This window comes from Phocoena phocoena, chromosome 18 (genome assembly GCF_963924675.1).
Source record: "Phocoena phocoena chromosome 18, mPhoPho1.1, whole genome shotgun sequence".
In the NCBI taxonomy this organism is placed as follows: Eukaryota; Metazoa; Chordata; class Mammalia; order Artiodactyla; family Phocoenidae; genus Phocoena; species Phocoena phocoena.
This window is the reverse complement of record NC_089236.1, coordinates 15691722-15710723: the sequence shown is the minus strand read 5'-3', so window position 1 is coordinate 15710723 and position 19002 is coordinate 15691722. Positions and strand designations below refer to the sequence as shown.

The following is a 19002-nucleotide window of genomic DNA, read 5'->3' as shown; positions in this document are numbered from 1 at the left end:
CACATTCCTGAGCTTTTTTCCTAGACCACCCTTGCACTAAGAGCAGCTCTTCAAGGGTTCCATTTAGGAAGAATGGAAGGGAACCCAATGAAGAAACCAAAAACCTGTCAGATATGTAGGAGACAGGAAAGAAAGGAGGGAAGAAAATTTTAAAAACAAAACCAAAAAAACCCCACAAAATACAAAAGAACTTCCAAAACAAAATGAGCCTGCAAACTAAAATTCCAAAACACAAGAATAAATCTAATGGTAAGAAAGGTAAGGTGGGCAACAAATTTTTTTTTTTAAGTTGGACCATTGAACTAACTCGAGATGAAATTATTATTTTTTTTATTTATTTATTTTTTGGTACGTGGGCCTCTCACTGTTGTGGCCTCTCCTGTTGTGGAGCACAGGCTCTGGATGCACAGGCCCAGTGGCCATGGCTCACGAGCCCAGCCATTCCGCAGCATGTGGGATCTTTCCGGACCGGGGCACAAACCCATGTCCCCTGCATGGGCAGGCGGGCTCTCAGCCACTGTACCACCAGGGAAGCCCAAGAGATGAAATTATTTTTATGGAAGCACTGGAAGAAATTTTTCACATATTGGGGTATGGGGAAGTCATTCTGGCTTATACATGATTTGGCCTATACTTTATGTGACCTGGAACAGCCTGTCTTATGGCCAGTCAAACACACTTGTACATCTGCTTTAACCATTAAAGAGTGTCAGCTCTGGGAGCTTCCCTGGTGGCACAGAGGTTAAGAATCCGCCTGCTAGTGCAGGGGACACAGGTTCAAGCCCTGGTCCGGGAAGATCCCACATGCCACAAAGCAACTAAGTCCATGCGCCACAACTACTGAGCCTGTGCTCTAGAACCCGGGAGCCACAACTACTGAAGCCCGCGTGCCTAGAGCCCATGCTCCGCAACAAGAGAAGCCACCGCAATGAGAAGCCCGCGCACCACAAACGAAGAGTAGCCCCCCTCGCTGCAACTAGAGAAAACCCGTGTGCAGCAACAAAGACCCAACGCAGCCAAAAATAAATTTAAAAAAAAGTGTCCACTCTGAAGATAGGGATAAATGTTCCCTGTTCCTATGACACCAATGCTAAAATACTCCTTCAAAGATGAGGGTCCCTTCCCAGACACCAAGGTCATGCTGACTCGCTGTGTATGTGCTAATGGCTCTTTTGAAACCTTGAAGGAAGGTACCCCTGTCATGTTTGATGTTTGTTCTTTGTTCTGATAAGATATAAAACTGTACTGAAAACCATGCTTCTCCAGAGGGCTTTCTTCTTCCTTGGTGGAGTCTACGCTCCTGGTCTATAGTTCTCAGTTTTGCTTGAATAAAACTCTCTTCTATTCTTTATTATAGATTGTTTATAATTGGCATCGACAGAAGATTTTGATAAAGCCCTTAAAGTAAGTATGCTCAACAAGAGAAATTAAAGCACAACATCCATTTTAAAATGTTTTTAAATTATGGGAAACAATTATGCAAGAATGAAGCAAGAAAATATAAATATAAGAAAAAATAATTATAAATATTAGGAAATATGTAATCATTTAAGTTAAAAACCTAATAGATGATACCCAGAGAGAATTGGAAAACTGTATTCAAGAATTCACCTAGAATGAAACAAAGAATAAAAAATATGAAAGGGGATTTCCCTGGTGGTTCAGTGGGCAAGACTCCATGCTCCCAAGGCAGGGGGGCCAGGGATCGGGGAACTAGATCCTGCATGCATGCTGCAACTAAGACTCTGCATGCCACAATTAAGAACCGGTGCAGCCTAAATAAATAAATACTTTCTTAAAAAATATGAACGTACAACTAGGTGTTATTGGGGACAGATTGAGAAGCTCTAGAATGTATCTAATTGGAGAGCCAAAATGGAAGGAATAAGAAAAGCGATATTTGGAGAGATAATAGGTAAAAAATTTCCAGAACTAAAGAAAGTCATGAGTTCTCAGAAGAAAGTGAACCAAGGAGGATAAAAGATAAATCCAGACTTAGAGATATCATAGCAAAACATAAGAATGAAAGAAGAAAAAGTAAGTTATGAAAGTACTAGGGAGAGAGCACATCTATAAAGGAAAAACAATTAGATGATAGCAGATTTCGCATCAGCAATAATAGAGACCAGGAGAAAAAGGAAGAGGCTGAGAAAATTCTCCCCTCCCTTCCTCCCTTCCTTCCTTTTTCCATCCCTCCCTCCTTCCTCCCTCCCTCCCTCCCTCCTTTATTTGCTAGACAGGTTGATTCCAATGTTCCCATGGAAAAACAAACAAGACTAGACAGGAAAATTATGAAAAATGAAAGCCCCCCCAAACAATAAAACATATTATAAACATGTTTATAATAATTAGACTAGAAAGAATAGGAATTGGATACAAATACACATAAAAATGTTGTATATCATAAAAGTGGCACTTCAAATTGGTATCAAAAATAAAGATTTTTAATAAATGGCGTTGGAATAAGTAAGGAGTTATTTGGGGAAAAAATTAAGTTGGAGCCACACTTTACAGTACAAGTGAAATTCAAGATGAACAAAATATTTAACTAAATAGAAACTAAATCATAAAAGTACTAAAAAAATTCTGGTATCATTTTTTATTAAATAATTGATAAATCTAAGTAAACAAAAGTAAGAAATTTCCTCATGGCACAAGTCACTATAAATGCAAACAAAAAACGGGAAAATATTCTTGAAACATATTACAGCTAAAAGACTAATTTCCCTAAAATACAAAAAGTTCCCCAAATCAACACAATGTTAATAGCCTAAATTTTTTAAATGACTAAGGCTATAAATAAAACTGATTCCCAAGGGAGGAAATAAAGATGGATCTTAAGCATATGGAAAGGCAACCTTACTCAAAAAAGAAATGCTAATTAAAACAAACCTGAAATGGCATTTTAAAATCTATCAACTGTGCAATGATCCGTAAGTTTGGTAACACACTGAGTAAGGAAATGTACAAGGAAACAGGCACTTCCATACCCTGTCAGTGGAAGTGTTCATAGGTGTAACCTCTGTGAAGGGCAATTTGACACTATCCAATTACAAACGTACATACTCTTTGACACGACACTTTGCTGTTCTGGGAATTTAAACTCTCTATATACTACTGTTTGTATATTATGATAGGTACTCAAGATACACTGTTAAGTGATAAAAGGAAGTTGCGAGATAGTATCTACATTATGAAACTGTTTCTATAAAAAAAGAAAAGGAATATACACATACCAAGATATACAGATTTGCTTACATTTTAATGGAATTTCTCAGAAGTAGTATGCACAAGAAGCAGATTGGATTGGTTGACTCTGGGGAGGGGAATTGTGTGGCAGAGGTAATGAGATAGCAGAAAGACTATGAAAAGAATATACCTTTTGAATTTGGAACCATGTAAATATATTACCTATTTTAAAAGTAAATTATAATAAAAATTTTAAACTTCAAAGGACTCCAAATTTTAGAACTAATTAGAGAGTTCAGTGAGGTTACAGGATACAACATCAATAGTGTTCCATACACTAGCAGTAGCCAAAATGTAGTAGGAGAAAAATGACCCCATTAATAATGGCAAAAACAGAAAAGTTAAGTGGTATCTATATCATGAAGAAAACTATAAAAATACTGAAGTATATTTTAAAAGGCATAAATAGATGGAGAGCTATACTATATTCATGGATGTTGACTTATAATCACAAAGATGTGAATTCCCATAAATTAATCAACAAATGTAATCTCATTCTCATCAAAATCCCAACAAGCTTTTTCATGACACTTTACAAGAGAATGAAAGGATGTATACGTTGAGTAAAAAGCAACAGCAAAGATAATTTTGAAGAAAATGATATGGAGGCTAGAGGAAGCTGTGAGGACTAGCCATACCAGATATCAAAAGGTACAATAAAGCCATAGTAACTGACAGAATATCACTGATGCAGAAAGGGAAAGCAAAGCCATTGGAAAAGAATGGAGAACCCAGAGACAAACCCATGTATATAAGAAAACTTGGTCTCCTTAGCTGGGTCTTTGAGGCTATATTCTATGCCTCAACAACAGCATTTTAACTTTTTACCATTTTTACTATATCCCGTGCTTCATTTAGGCATCTAGGTATGACCTACTTACGTATCATCATCATCAGATCTTGGTTCTGGTTGTTCTTCATCTACTTCAATGTCAGAGGCCACTTCTACCTTCCCCTCTTCTTTAGGAAGCCATTGTTTTAATGGTCCCACTGTTAAATGACAGAAAGAGAGATTAAAGCATCCCAGCCTATACATCTCAAGAGGGACATATACTAAAAATCCTATATTGAACATCAAACACAATGGTAAAACCTTTGAATAATTTCCATTAAAACAGAGAATAGACAGGTGACAACTGACACCAACTATTCCACATTGTACTGAACGTAGTAGGCAACACAAGAGAAAGAAGTAAGAAGAATAAGGATCAGAGATGAAGAGACAAAATAATCCCACTTTGGGAGTAGATGCTTTGATTGTATAGAAAATTTAAGAAAATCTTGTAAAAACTTAAGACTTTCCAACATTATTGCACTACCCTTATCCTTCGTTGTTTTTATACCCAGTATTCAGTTTATGGTTACGGTTAATCACTGATGTCTGCAAAAAAAAACCCCAAGCACACACCCACAATTTTATCTTTTTTGGTGAGGGGAGGAAGGAGGTGAGGGGGTGAATTAATTGTTGTTATTTAAAATGTACTTTTTGGGAATTCCCTGGCGGTCCAGCAGTTAGGACTCTGTGCCTTCACTGCCAAGGGTGTGGGTTCAATCTCTGGTTGGGGAACTAAGACCCTGCAAGCCCCACGGCTCAGCCAAAAAAAAAAAAATCTTGACTCTTGTGATTTCAAATAATGCCCACATACTATTAAATACTTTGCAAACATTAAAAAAAGAATGAGGTAAGCCAGACTCTTAAAAATTAAAAATTTTTTTAAAAATGTACTTTTTTTCTCTTGGGAAAAAAATCAGAATGAAGGTAGTATAATATTTCTTTATAGAAAGCAGCATCCCCTCAACAACTCTAAGATTCCAATAATTATGAGATGCACATATTTTATACAGCAATAGCAAAGAAAATGTTCCCAATAAAATGGGACAATGTTTTCTTAGCCCTTGGAATTTATATATATATATATATATATTTTTTTTTTTTTTTTTCGGTACGCGGGCCTCTCACTGTTGCGGAGCACAGGCTCCGGACGCGCAGGCTCAGCGGCCATGGCTCACGGGCCCAGCCGCTCCGCGGCATGTGGGATCTTCCCAGACCGGGGCACGAACCCGTGTCCCCTGCATCGGCAGGCGGACTCTCAACAACTGCGCCACCAGGGAAGCCCAGAATTTATATTTTATATAAATTACTCTAAGAGCTCTTTTAGTCCTCCCTAAGCATACATTTTTAATCTTATACCACTCTTGTGTATTCATAAAAATGAAAATATAGGTGAAAAAAATTGGATAAGGTATAACTAAAATTCCTCACATTCACAGTATTACTCCTCTGAATTGTTATTTTTTTAACATATCAATCAAATTTTTTTGGATCCCAATTCAAAGAGACCATAATAAAACAATTCATGAGACAATCAAGGAATTCTGAATTACTTTTTGAGTCGACGTCTGAGATTTTTTTGTTTGTGGTAAAAGAAAAAATAACATAAATTTACCCTCTTAACAATTTCCAGGTGTACAGTACAGTATTGTTAACTATATGCATTGTTGTACAGCAGCTCTCTAGAACTTTTCCATCTTGCATGACTGAAACTCTACTCCCACTGAAAAACAACTCCCTATATCCCCCTCCCCCCAGCCTCTGGAAATCACCATTATACTTTTTAAGAATTTGACTCCTGTAAATACCTCACCTAAGGGGAATCTTGCAGTATTTATCTTTCAAGACTGGTTTACTTCACTTAGCATAATGTCCTCAAGGTGCACCTATGTTGTAGCTTATGACAGGATTTCTTTCTTTTTTTAACACTGAATAATAATCTATTGTATGTATATACCACATTTTCTTTATCCATTCATCCACTGATGAACATTTAGGTTGCTTCCACATCTTAGCTATTGTGAATAATGGTACGTTGAACATGGGTGTGCAAAAACATCTCTTCGAGACCTTGTTTTCAATTCTTTTGTATATATACCCAGACGAGGGATTGCTGGATCAGGCAGTTCTATTTTAAATTTTTTAAGGAACTGCCATACCATTTTCCATAATGGCTGCACTATTTTACAATTCTACCAATGGTGCATAAGGGTTCCAATTATTCCACATACTTGTTATTTTTTGGTTTTTTTTTTTATGGTGGCCATCGAATGAGTGTGAGATGATAGGTCTTTGTGGTTTTTGTTTTGTTTTGTTTTTTAAAATTTTTATTTATTATTTTTGGCTGTGTCGGGTCTTCACTGCTGCACGCGGGCTTTCTTTAGTTGTGGCAGTGGGGGCTACTCTTCGTTGTAGTGCTCGGGCTTCTCATTGCAGTGGCTTCTCTTGTTGTGGAGCATGGGCTCCAGGCACGTGGGCTTCATTAGTTGCGGCACGCGGGCTCAAGCTGCTCCGTGGCATGTGGGATCTTGCAGGTGCAGGGCTCGAACCCGTGTCCCCTGCATTGGCAGGTGGATTCTTAACCACTGTGCCACCAGGGAAGCCCCTCTTTGTGGTTTTGATTTAAAGTTACTGATGATTAATGATGTTGAGCATCTTTTCATATGCATGTCAATGATGTCTGTTTTTTTCCCTACAAAAACCTTGGTGCAATCAAGAACATTGTTGAGACAGATTTTCTTAAAAGAATCCACAAAAGAACTAAAAGAATTCACAGAGAATTTAAAATGCTGGTTTCTTAAGTTGGCTTTAAAATTATGTAGAGCTAGCCTACTTTCAACTACCACTTTAGGAATTTTGCTAAGTATGTCTACGATAGTTAGCTTTTCCAGAATAATAAACTACCACATAACTTAGTGGCTTAAAACAGTAACCATTTATATAGGTCACAATTCTGCAGTTGGGCGATTTGGGCTGGGTTCAGCTGGTCAGCTCTTCCAGTCTCAGCTGGGCCCCTCATGGCATCTGCAGTCACTTGCCTGGCCATCTGGAGGTTGGCTGGTCTAGCATGGCTTCACTTGGGATGGCTTGTCTCTCTGTTCCACACGGTCCCTCATTTTCCAGCAGGGCAACTGGAGCTAGTTGAGAGATGGACAGGATTCCAAAAGAGCGAGCAGAAGCTCCTTAAATACTCAGATTTGCCACACCATCACTTCCGGTGCATTCTACTGGCCTAAGCAAATCACAAGGCCAGTCAAGACTCAAGGGAAGAGGGGAAGAAAAACATTTAATGACAGAGGAGCTGCAAAGTCATACTGCAAAGGGCATGGATACAGGGAAGAGTGAAGGACTGTGCTCATGTTTGTAATCTGTCATAACATACCTTTCCCACACAAACTGTACAACCATCTGGTTCCTAGGTGTCTAAAGAGTATTTCACTTTAGTCTCCAGGAAAAAAAAAAATCCCTATCCTCTGTTAGCAACTGAGATTAGAAATAGGAACTTTCCTCCAAAGGTGGAATTAAGAGCAAAGTGTGGCTTTTTTTTTTTTTCGGTAAACTGTTACATGACTGCTCATGTACACACAAGTATAAATCTCACCACACTTACATTTACCTATTTAAATCAACATATTTCATCCCAAATCATAGCCCATGTTACTTCCTAAAGCGCATTCAACAAATGAAACAGATTGATATATCTCATCTATGAGGTAGTCTGGCTAATTAAAAGCAAGCCAGAGTATTCCTCCTGGTGTGGGAATCTGACAGTTTTTATTTTCCTGTCTTAGGAAGACAGTTTTAGGAGGCTCTTATTTTTGTTTAACAGGATAGAAGAAAGAATGAAAGGCTAACTACAGAAATGTAAATCAGCTGTTATCAGGATGTGCAACTATGATGTTACCAAGGCAACTGTGTGGCCCGAAAACTTACACTAGAAAAATAGAGGTTACCTTCCCACCAAGGATTCCCTTGGAGTGGTTAAACTATAAACAAAATTACTGACCTGAATTAATTATGCACATGTAAAAAAATACTTCTCTTTGAAAGAGTGTCACTCTTACTAGTTAGATTCATTTAAAAGGATTTTGTAAAGTCTTGCTATTCCAAACTTTTTAAAATTAGCACAAATTAAACATGTACTTGATAAACCCTCATTTTTATTTATTTATTTTTAATTAATTAATTTTATTTATTTTTTTTGCATTGGGTCTTCGTTGCTGTGCGCGGGCTTTCTCTAGTGGCAGAGAGCTGGGGCTACTCTTCGTTGCGGTGCATGGGCTTCTCGTTATAGTGGCTTCTCTTGTTGCGGAGCATGGGCTCTAGGTGGGCAGGCTTCAGTAGTTGTGGCATGCAGGCTCAGTAGTTGTGGTGCACAGGTTCACTAGTTGTGGCTCGCGAGTTCTAGAGCGCAGGCTCAGTAGTTGTGGCACACGGGCTTAGTTGATCCACGGCATGTGGGATCTTCCCGGACCAGGGCTCAAACCCGTATCCCCTGCATTGGCAGGCAGATTCTTAACCACTGCGCCAGATTCTTAACACAATTCTTAACCATTCTTAACCACTGAGGAAAAGTCCAAACCCTCATGTTCAAATGGAATTTAGAACTAGAAACATCAAAGGAATTTATCTTCAAGGAGTTGGATATTTAAGCTAAAGACTGACAAACGATATATGAATCATGCTTAAATGTACAACAATGAATCCTTAAATGCCTTTATAAATTGTGTCTATTACACCTGTAATCAAAGTTATTAAAATCTACACATGCAGAAAGTCTTTACAAAGACTCCATAGAGCTGTAAGAATAATTAGCATTGTAATTTCCTTATCCAACTTGATAGCAATACAAATATTGGCAATCCCATGCCTTTACATAAAGTGATAGTAAAAACGTGCTATGGCTGTATTTTCATTCACAAAGACATGGTGGGGCTTCCCTGGTGGCGCAGTGGTTGAGAGTCCGCCTGCCGATGCAGGGTACACGGGTTCGTGCCCCGGTCCGGGAGGATCCCACATGCCGCAGAACGGCTGGGCCCGTGAGCCATGGCCGCTAGGCCTGCGCGTCCGGAGCCTGTGCTCCGCAACGGGCGAGGCCACAACAGTGAGAGGCCCACGTACCGCAAAACAAAAAACAAAAACAAAAACAAAGGCATGGTGACTTACTAAGTTCTGGGCAATATACCAGGCACTAGAGATGGAGAGGCCGAGTGGGGTGGTGATCAAGACAAAGCTCTCAGACGCTTATAGTCTAGTGAGGAAGAAAGATATTAAACAGGAAACTAAAGTGAACTTTACTTTTATGATCAGAGAATTACAGTGTCTTGTGGGATATTAAGCAGGGAAACCAAACTTAGAGGAATGCAAAGGAGACGTGCCCTGATGTTTTCTCAGGCATTTAAAACAGTGGTTCCTGGGGGACTTCCTGATGGTCCAGTGTTAAGACTAGGGCTTCCACGGCAGGGAGGTGTTTCAATCCCCCAAAAAAACAAAAACAAAAATAAAAAACAGTGGTTCCAGGCTTCTCTGGTGTTGCAGTGGTTAAGAATCTGCCTGCCAATGCAGGGGACATGGGTTCGAGCCCTGGTCCTGGAGGGTCCCACATACCACGGAGCAGCTGGGCCCGTGCACCCCAACTACTGAGCCTGAGCTCTAGAGCCCATGAGCCACAACTACTGAGCCCGCGAGCCACAACTACTGATGAAGCCTGCCCACCTACAGCCCATACTCCACAACAAGAGAAGCCACCGCAAAAAGAAGCCACCGCAATGAGAAGCCCGCGCAACACAACAAAGAGTAGCCCCCACTCGCCGCCAACTAGAGAAAGCCCGCATGCAGCAACGAACACCCAACGCAGCCAAAAATAAATAAATAAATTTATAAAAACAAACAAAAAACCAGTGGTTCCTTGTCAGTGGTACACAGGCAGTAGTTTAATTGAGATCCAGGTTTTTAATAGCAATCTCTAAAATTTCAAATAAAATTGCTACTGCATCTTTTTATGGCCTGAATTTAAATGATAAACATAATAAGGAAATGTCTTTCATGCCTTTAACCAATATTTGAGTGTGAACGAATTTGAGTATGAGACTGAATTCATGTGAAATTGTCAGAGGCAACTAACAGAGAAAAGCCAGAGAGACCGTAGACAAACTTGAGGATTTACAGAAAGCTTATTAGAATTTTTTGGATTAAACGGAAGCATGTCAATCAAGTTACAGGCTCTTCCACTCATTCATTCCAATTATTAACTGATTAAGAATCTCCTATATTCCAGACACCTTTGTAAAGCCCTGTTCGGCAACATAGCGAAAAGCAGGGAGGGAAGGGTATCTGCTGGTAAAACATCAGGAATGGCCGGGAGGTTGCATCAGAGTGAAATCTTACAGGAGGAATTACTTTGGCAAAGGGAGGAGTCTTTAGAAAGACTCACCTTTCTAAACTGAGGGAGAAATATTTGCTGATGGAGAAGTGCTAGCAGCCCTGGTGCTGGGAGAGGCCATCCGATCTTGAAGGCACTTAGAGTCTGCAGAGTCTAGATTTTATCCTGAGGGTATGAGAGAATCTTTTGCAGGATTTAAAAGGATTTTTAGGATTATCTGGCAGGGGTGCAGAGGGAGAGGTAAAGAAAGAAGAGATGACCAGAGACAGGAAGTCAAGCTTGCTACAGGGATAGGAAAGATGGGGTGAGGCCAACAACAGAGTGAGAGGCTGAAAGAGCAGAGAAAACACAGCTCGGGTGGGAGGGCATGCCTGCACCTTTAGCAGGTTACAAAAGAAAATACCTACATTTTGCTTTGAATGCTACCCTTAGAGGCAAGTTCCTATGTTTAATCCCACTTGTTAGATTAAATTACTCATATATGCCTAATGTAAAGCCATCCATTTGAAAATGCAGTCAGTTCATCAATTAATTAATTTGGTATGCAAGATCAAATGAAGTTTTCTATGACTCTCTCCAAGAAGCACGGGAACAAACCCAAGAAGACACATCATAGTCACCAGTATGTCACCATCGCAGTGTCCTGAAAGATGGGCGCCCCCCTCCTACCTGGTCTGTGGCCCCAGCCCTTGGTTTCCAGGCCAAGCCAGGCCAGCCCAAAACTTCTTCCCCACCGGCCCCCAGCCCCATCCTTACAGATGATGTTTCTATCCCAGGATAGAAGGGGAGGGAGCAGACATGCAATCACACTGCCGTCTGTGGTTTGAAGGTACTTGAAAGAGAGCCTTGAAGGCAGGGAGGCATTTCCTCTCTCTCTCCCCACTGCACTGCCACCCCCGCCTTGAGTTTTAAGTGTGGCAGCTGAGATAAGTAATAACACCGAAGAACTTCATCTACTCAGGGACACTGGTCCCTTCTCCGGCGCCTAGATTTTAGTCATACCGTCTTTCTTTCTTTCTTTTTTTTTTTGGGGGGGTACGTGGGCCTTCCAGACGCGCAGGCTCAGCGACCCAGCCGCTCCGTGGCATATGGGATCTTCCCGGATCGGGGCACGAACCTGTGTCCCCTGCATCGGCAGGCAGACTCTCAACCACTGCACCACCAGGGAAGCCCATACCGTCTTTCTTAGTCTCTCAGGACTGTGGATCTGCAAGTTCTCTCCACCTGAAATATTCGTTCCTCAATAAAATGCTGTCCATTCTTTCAGACTCACCTTTCACAAATATTCCCCTTCTCTTGAGCTTCACAAACGGGCAGACTCACTCTTCAGAAACAGTCGGGTACGACTCTTGCATTATTCTCAGTGTTGTTCTTTAACTTTGTAAGCACGCATCCGCCTCCATCACTGTCAGGTTTCTAACCAGGCCTCCGCTCCGCCTCAGCCTCGCATCTCAGCAGCCCCAGCCCTGAAACCTCGCCCCTGCGCAGGTATTCTCTGTTTGATACCTGCCTGCCCCAAATGGCTTTGCTCGTAGCAGTTTACACCTGCACACCCAGTGGAGGACCAAATCCCCACTGTGATAGGAATTCCCTCCAACTTTAGAAAGTAACGGTTGGTTTCCCTTAAAGTCAACAGCAGCATAATCTTGCTAAACACTGGAGGCAAGAAAAACCTAAAGCTGAAAAAAACTATATTAAGATGTATTTTACGGCCCCCAGGATGGTAATTTGAGTCTGCTGAAGAGCTGTCAGAATAAACGGACTCTGTGAGGTAGCACTAAGCACTAGCTCATCACCTACAAAGCCACTGGTCCTTCCTACCTAACTTTTCATCACTTGTCAACCCATCACATTACAGAAAATGATCCTACTTTTCTCAGAAGTTCAAGTCTTGTTAGTGGCATTTGGAACAGGCTTGGACAAAGCAAATCAGCTTCTGAAAAGGCTTAGACACCCTCCCAATTCTCTCTTAAAAGTAAACTACAGGGGCTTCCCTGGTGGCGCAGTGGTTGAGAGTCTGCCTGCCGATGCAGGGGACTCGGGCTCGTGCCCTGGTCCCGGAGGATCCCACATGCCGTGGAGCGGCTGGGCCCGTGAGCCATGGCCGCTGAGCCTGCGCGTCCGGAGCCTGCGCTCCGCAACGGAAGAGGCCACAACAGTCAGAGGCCCGCGTACCGGAAAAAAAAAAAAAAAAGTAAACTACATACCAAATTCTCCATCGTTGGCAGAAAAGGAGCTACTTGTTAGATGTGCTGCTGTCAAAACACTCATTAAAGTTCCCGGCGTTTCAAGCCGCCACCGTTTCCTGTTTTCTGGAATGCCTTCAATCACGATCACTCGGCCGTCTGAAAAGGAGCCTGGATTACTGAAACTAAAAATGCTTCTTCATTTGAGTTTTTATAAAATCCCAGAATGTGAGATCCTTGGAGGTCACCTAATCCCACCCCTCATTTTATTAGCAAGGAAGCTGAGATACAGAAAAGTTTAGTGACGATATTATCATGTACTGTTGGGCAGGAGAGTCATTTTTTGCCCTGTAGACTGGCTGTTTTGGTGTGTTGACATTTCTATTCTATTTATTTTAAATTAGGTTTCCCCTCTTACTGTCTCAGGATGGATTAAATTGTATTATGTTTGCAAGCCCTTTCTTGTAAATTTGATGATGTACAATATTTTCTGTAATAGTATAAATATGGGTCAATTCACACACTTTTAATTACTAATCTCAGTGATATACTTACAGACTTCAACTTATAAGATGGGTATAAATTTTAGCTCTCCCTCAGCCCCATGTTATCAAGAAGAACATAGGAAATAAGCAATAAAAATCTCCACCACCGGTAAGATCACACCCAGATATTGCTGGGACTCTCTGCTAAGGAAAGACTGTGCCAGAAGCCCAAATGAAAATGGAAGAATTTAGGTTGAAAATATCATCTTATCCTAAACACTGCTAACATGGAAATAGCACTTTGGTTTGCAAAGCAAGCTAATATGTATCTCTGCACTGACTCTCTAAATCTTGTGGGGCAGCTAATATTTCAGTTCTGATGTTACTGAGGAAAAAATGACCCTCTAAGATACTGCAAGGGAGTTATTAGGCTGGCACGGGAAGGCAAATGAAGCCACCTCTCCCTCCTTGGGAGGAAGGTGGGAACCTGGATCTTTCTTCCTTTACATTCTCATAGCTACAGTGGCCAATTGTCTAGGATAATTAGTAGGCAAGTCTCTGCAGAGGTAGGGGAGAAACCAAAACAAAATCTTTGAAAGGCATTTAATACAAATCTATCGGGATTGTACTGAAAACTGAGAACTGTCAAGTCAGGGTGAGCACAAGCATTTGGGGTGAACACAGCTGCCTTTGGGGCCTCGCTCTCCTCTTGCTGACAATTTGTGCCACTGATGTCAGCTTCACCCTCAGGCACAGTGGAGCAGGTGGAGGTGATGTCGGCCGTGGCCATCATTTGCAGCAGAGTCTGAGGAGACCCAGCATCCCACTGTCTCCTGTCCTCTGCAGCGGCAGCATCTGGAATGAACAACCCTGGGTATAAGGAAATAACTCGTTGATCTCAAAGCAGTCAAAGTGTGACTAACTGCAAGAAATAGTTCTTAGGAAACCTGGAGTCCATCAGCTGGTAACTTCAAAAGCAGAGAAATCAAGACCCTCAATCTAATACAGATTGCTGTGGACCGAATGTTTGTGTGCCCCCTCGAATTCATATGCTGAAACTTAATGCCCAGTGTGATGGTATTAGGAGGAGGGGCTGTGGAGAGGTGATTAGGTCATGAGGGTGGAGCCTCATGAATAGGAAATGCTCCTATGAAACAGACCTCAGAGAGCTCCCGCATCTTTTCCGCTAAGTGAGGACACAGCAGAAAGATGGAATCGGGCCCTCACCAGACCCTGAATCTGCCAGCATCATGGTCTTGGACTTTCCAGCCTCCATAACTGTGCGAAATAAATGTTGTTTATAAGTCTCCCAGTTGATGGTGTTTTGTTACAGTGGCCTAAATGGACTAAGACATAGATAGATCCTAACTTACAAGACTGAAATTATAAACAGGTTTAAAATTGTTTCACTTTTATTATTAACATTTGACTGACTAGCCAATGTATTTAACGCGGAAGAAATATTAACGGCATGGATGGACAAATTCTTGAGGCATTTATGTGAACTTTAGTCAGGTTCCACAGAAATGCAACTGTTCCATTACCTTAATTTAAAAAATAACTTGTGTTATCATTTTCTTTATTTATTAGTATGTTTCATTATAAGAACTCTGGAGATCAGATAAGTAGAAGAAGGAAACAAAAATTACCACAATCCCACTCTCCAGAGACCTAAAATTTCAAAATTTCCTTCTCGCATATAGTTTCTGGTTCGTTTTGAAACAAAAAAGGGGCCAAATGTTACACACCCTTTTATAACTTGTTCTTTTCAATTAGCAACATACCATACCTGTATTATTAAATATTGTTCTACACCATCATTTTAAAGAAAACATGGTATTCTGTTTCATGGATATATTATAACTTAACTAATTCTTTTTTGCTGGATTTTTAGATTGCTAGAATTTTTTACTATTATAGACAACACTTTAATGAACTCATTTGTAGTTAATTTTTTTGACATTTATGATTATTTTCCCTAGGTAAACTACTGAAAATGACAATGCTAGGGGCTAGTATTATAATATTTTCTTTACCAAAGGCTTTCACTGTTAAAGCTGAATCTATTACTAATTTATTCTGTGATTTTTTTCCTATGTATTTTGAATAGCTAATTCTTCCCTAGCCAAAAAAAAAATACTCACCTATATTTTCTTTCACTTTATTTTCTGACATATAACTTCATTTTTTTTACATATAAACACTTTGATTTTATTTTGGAATTTATTTTGTTGTATCATTATATAGGGTCTGATTTCACAGTTTCCCCCAAACTGTTAACCAGTTGGTCGTAGAGCATTTATTTGAGTAATTCTTTCTTTTCCCATTGACTTATGATGTGACTTTTAGCATATGCTAAATTATGATACATACTAGAGTTTGTTTCTAAACTTTCTCTTTTTTCATTACTTTTTTTATTCTGGTGCTAGTATCACATTGTTTTAATGACTATAATTTATATAATACAGTTTTGATATTTGGAAGGGCAAGTGCCCCTCAATGCTCTTCTTTTCTAAATTTTTTGGCTAGTTAAGAATCTCCAAGATCTCCTAACACCAGAAAAAAATCCTATTGTGCTTTTGAGTGAAATTGCCAAAAATCCATATATTTATTTGGAATGAATATTTCCAATATATAACAGTGTTATTTCTCTACATTTATTCAAATAATCTTTAAATACCTCAGTAAGGTTTTATAGTTTCCTTCATATGCTCTGCACAATTCTTGTAAAGTTAATTCCCAAGTTATATGTACGTACGTACACACACACACACACACACACACACACACACCCACTCACACACACACACACTCTCACACATATTTGCTGTTGTTACTATAAATGAGATCTAAAGACCAACTGGGGAAACTATTTGCAATACGTATTTCAGACAAAGGTTCAATTTAAATGAGCCTTATAAAGAAAAAAACAAACATGCCATTTTCAGAAGAAAAATGGATAAAGGATGTGAGCACATAATTGACAAGAGAAATACAGATGTCAATAAACATATGGGAAATTGTTCAGCCTGAATAGTAATTATGGGAGCCCAGTTTAAATTAAGAGACCGTTTTCAGCATCAAACTAATGAAGAGTTTTTTTAAAAAAATCTAAAAAAAAGCATACATGTCTTTTGAGACTTATAATTCACTCTCTTCTCTTCCCAGAGGAACTCACGCAAAGAATAACCTTTGATTTGATTCTTTTCACTGGAATTGCTTACACTGAGGCCACTCAGGGCCCTTGATAACCTAACCCCGTGGGCTGTTACTCAACCTGCCTCACTTGGTCTTTCTCTTCCAGTTGATACTGCCAAGCCCTGAGGCTCCTTCCAGAACCTTCTCTCCTTCTTTGGCTTCACTCTCTTCTGATTCTCCCAAAACTTGTTTAAACAATACAAGCGCCTGTCCTAAGCTCCATTTCCTTCTCACTCCAGCCCCAGTGCCTAGGTGTTTTCCACCACCATCAAGGTTGAAATACTGTGCGTATGCTAAGGAAGCCCTGATTTGCCCCAGAGCTTTGGTCTTACTCAGCTATCACCTTCTAAAAACCTCCAGCTGATGCTCAGAAAGACCTAAACTCAATATGTTACAAATTTAAACCATTACGTTATCTCTACTGACCTCCCTCTGTGTGACGTATGCACCTGTCTGGCTGGTGATAGCCTTGTCCATCTGAATTAGAAGACTGGGACCCTCTTCTCTTCCTCAGTCCCCACACTCGGCAGTTCACACCTGGTGTCTATTGTCACTACCCTGCCCTGCCCTGTGCACCTGTCATTTCCCACCTGGACCAGTCTCCTGCCCTCAGGCCTGCCCCTCCACGCATCCTTCACATGGCAGCCAGCGTGATCTTTCTCCATCACGAATAACATTTAATTCCCTTTGACTGAAAGCCATCACACAGGATAAAGCCCAAGCTCCCTGGAATGCCAAGCTTTGTAGGAGAGGTACCCCCCGACTCTCCAACCAGCTGGCACTCGAGCAATGATTAGTACTGGGGCTCAGAAAGCATGTTTTGTGCTTCCTTTCTTTGGCTCATGACAATTCTGTGATTCTGAGGGCAGACCCAGGTTTCATTCATCTCTGAGGTCCCTCCCACCTAGCACAGTCTGGCAGAAGGGAGATTCTCCACAAGATGCCTGCTGAATTGAATAAAGATTTTTCCAGGTAGAAATGAGGCAAAGTGTTATGATTCCAGGAAGAGGAAACGGAGGCAAGCCAGGGTGTGTGACTGCTCACATAGCTGCAAGGGAAGATGGGGCTCCAGCAGGCTGTGTGGATCCCATCGTCTGTGGAAAGAGAGAGGGGGTGATGGGGCAGGAAAGGGGGGGTCACCAAAGGATCACGCCACGCAGTGTTAAATGTGATACTATGTGCAACAGACTGTATCCTACAGGCATTATCAAAACAAAATTTGAGTAGGATAATAATATGACAAGATGACTGTAGCAATTACTTAGAGAATGAAGGGGGAATACTAGAGAAAGGGAGGATGCATAGGAGACTAAAGCAGTTCGGTGAGGGAAGGGAAAGGGAAAATTAAGGGAAGAGCAGATATTAAATTAAGCACCTAATATATCAATTTTCACTTTAGTCCTCACAGTAAGCCTGTGTGGCAAGTACTATTGTCGTCACTCTTAAGAGGAAACTGAGATTCAGAGATCTGAAGTAGCTTGTGAAAGGGCACACAATCATAAAGTGGCAGCACCACCTGGGATTCGAACTCCGTACGGTCTCCAAAGCCCACATGTTTCCTACCACACGCACCGCTGAGACTAGACAGGACAGAGGGAAGGAAAGAGGAGAAGACTCAGGGACATCTCAGAGTAAAAACCACCAGGCATGACAGCAGGGCTGTCGGCCTGGTGAGGGCATCACCGGAAATAAAGCCTCCCTGGGAAGAAAGGGCTCAGAAGCTGGATTGTACACACACCGAGTCTGAGATGCTAGTGGGACTTGTCTATGGAGCCATCCAGCAGATCCTGAGAAAGATAGGTGAGTGTGGACCGGGAGATGCGGAAGCTGAGGGGGCAGGTGAAACAGCCCCAGGAGACCGTGTGGGGCAGAGAGGAGGGTGGGTCTCAGGGGGTGTGACCCCTGGGGTGGGCAGAGTCAGAGGGGCCAGGTCTCCGTCCAGTTCAGGGTGAGGTGGGGGGCAGGGGACAGTCAAATCACGGGATGCGAGTAAGGAGGAGAGAATTCGAGATGACTGCCAATAAAATGGTTCCTTCTCATCTGCAGCTTTGAAGGGACACATACCTGCTTCCTGGCAACAGAGTTTTTCAAATGCTTTGTCTGTATAATCTTCATGCTCCTTTATACATTTATACCCTTTAAACTTATCGCCGTCCTCAGAGGTCAAAGTTTCATTCAGTATATCCATTGCCTAAAGGAATTTCATGGTGTTTCATGAGAAAAAAGCCATATTTGGGGGGAGAAAAGTTTGAAAATTATTTCATGTTCCCAGTAACAACATTTACCAAGGTATGCAGTAAGTATTCAATGTATGTTTATTACATGAATCGGTCGGGTTTTAAAACTAGAACTGTGTTGGAACACGATAGAAGCAGGAATGTGTTCGTTGCTTCTCCCTGTCAACAGTGATAAGCACTGATAAGTGGCAGCTAACCTGATGCAGATTTTCCGCCGTCAATCTTATTCTCCTGCAGTTCCATTCTAAGGAACTTTCAAGGTTAGCTCATCTAGGCCCTGCTTTAAGCTTTAACATTCCCAGTCAGGTCCCTGAAACTGCTTCTAATATTCCATAATTAAAATTAAAATGATCGCTCTATTTCAAGCATTATCAAAGCAGAGAATAACAAAGGATGAACAAACTGGTAGATAAAACTGTTTGGAGTCCATTCG

At 41.0% G+C, this 19002-nt stretch overlaps 1 protein-coding gene across 1 annotated transcript in view; it reads right to left on the bottom strand.

Moving 5' to 3' along the window:
- Nucleotides 1-19002, bottom strand: part of NEK5 (NIMA related kinase 5) — a 60908-nt gene that overhangs the window by 2426 nt on the left and 39480 nt on the right. Inside the window, exons 18-22 of the mRNA XM_065896208.1 lie at nt 18397-18523; nt 13879-14004; nt 12671-12808; nt 12249-12251; nt 4131-4239 (exon numbers count right to left, since the gene is read on the bottom strand). Of these exons, the coding sequence (XP_065752280.1) occupies nt 4131-4239; nt 12249-12251; nt 12671-12808; nt 13879-14004; nt 18397-18523 (503 nt within the window). The remainder of the gene's footprint in view (nt 1-4130; nt 4240-12248; nt 12252-12670; nt 12809-13878; nt 14005-18396; nt 18524-19002) is intronic.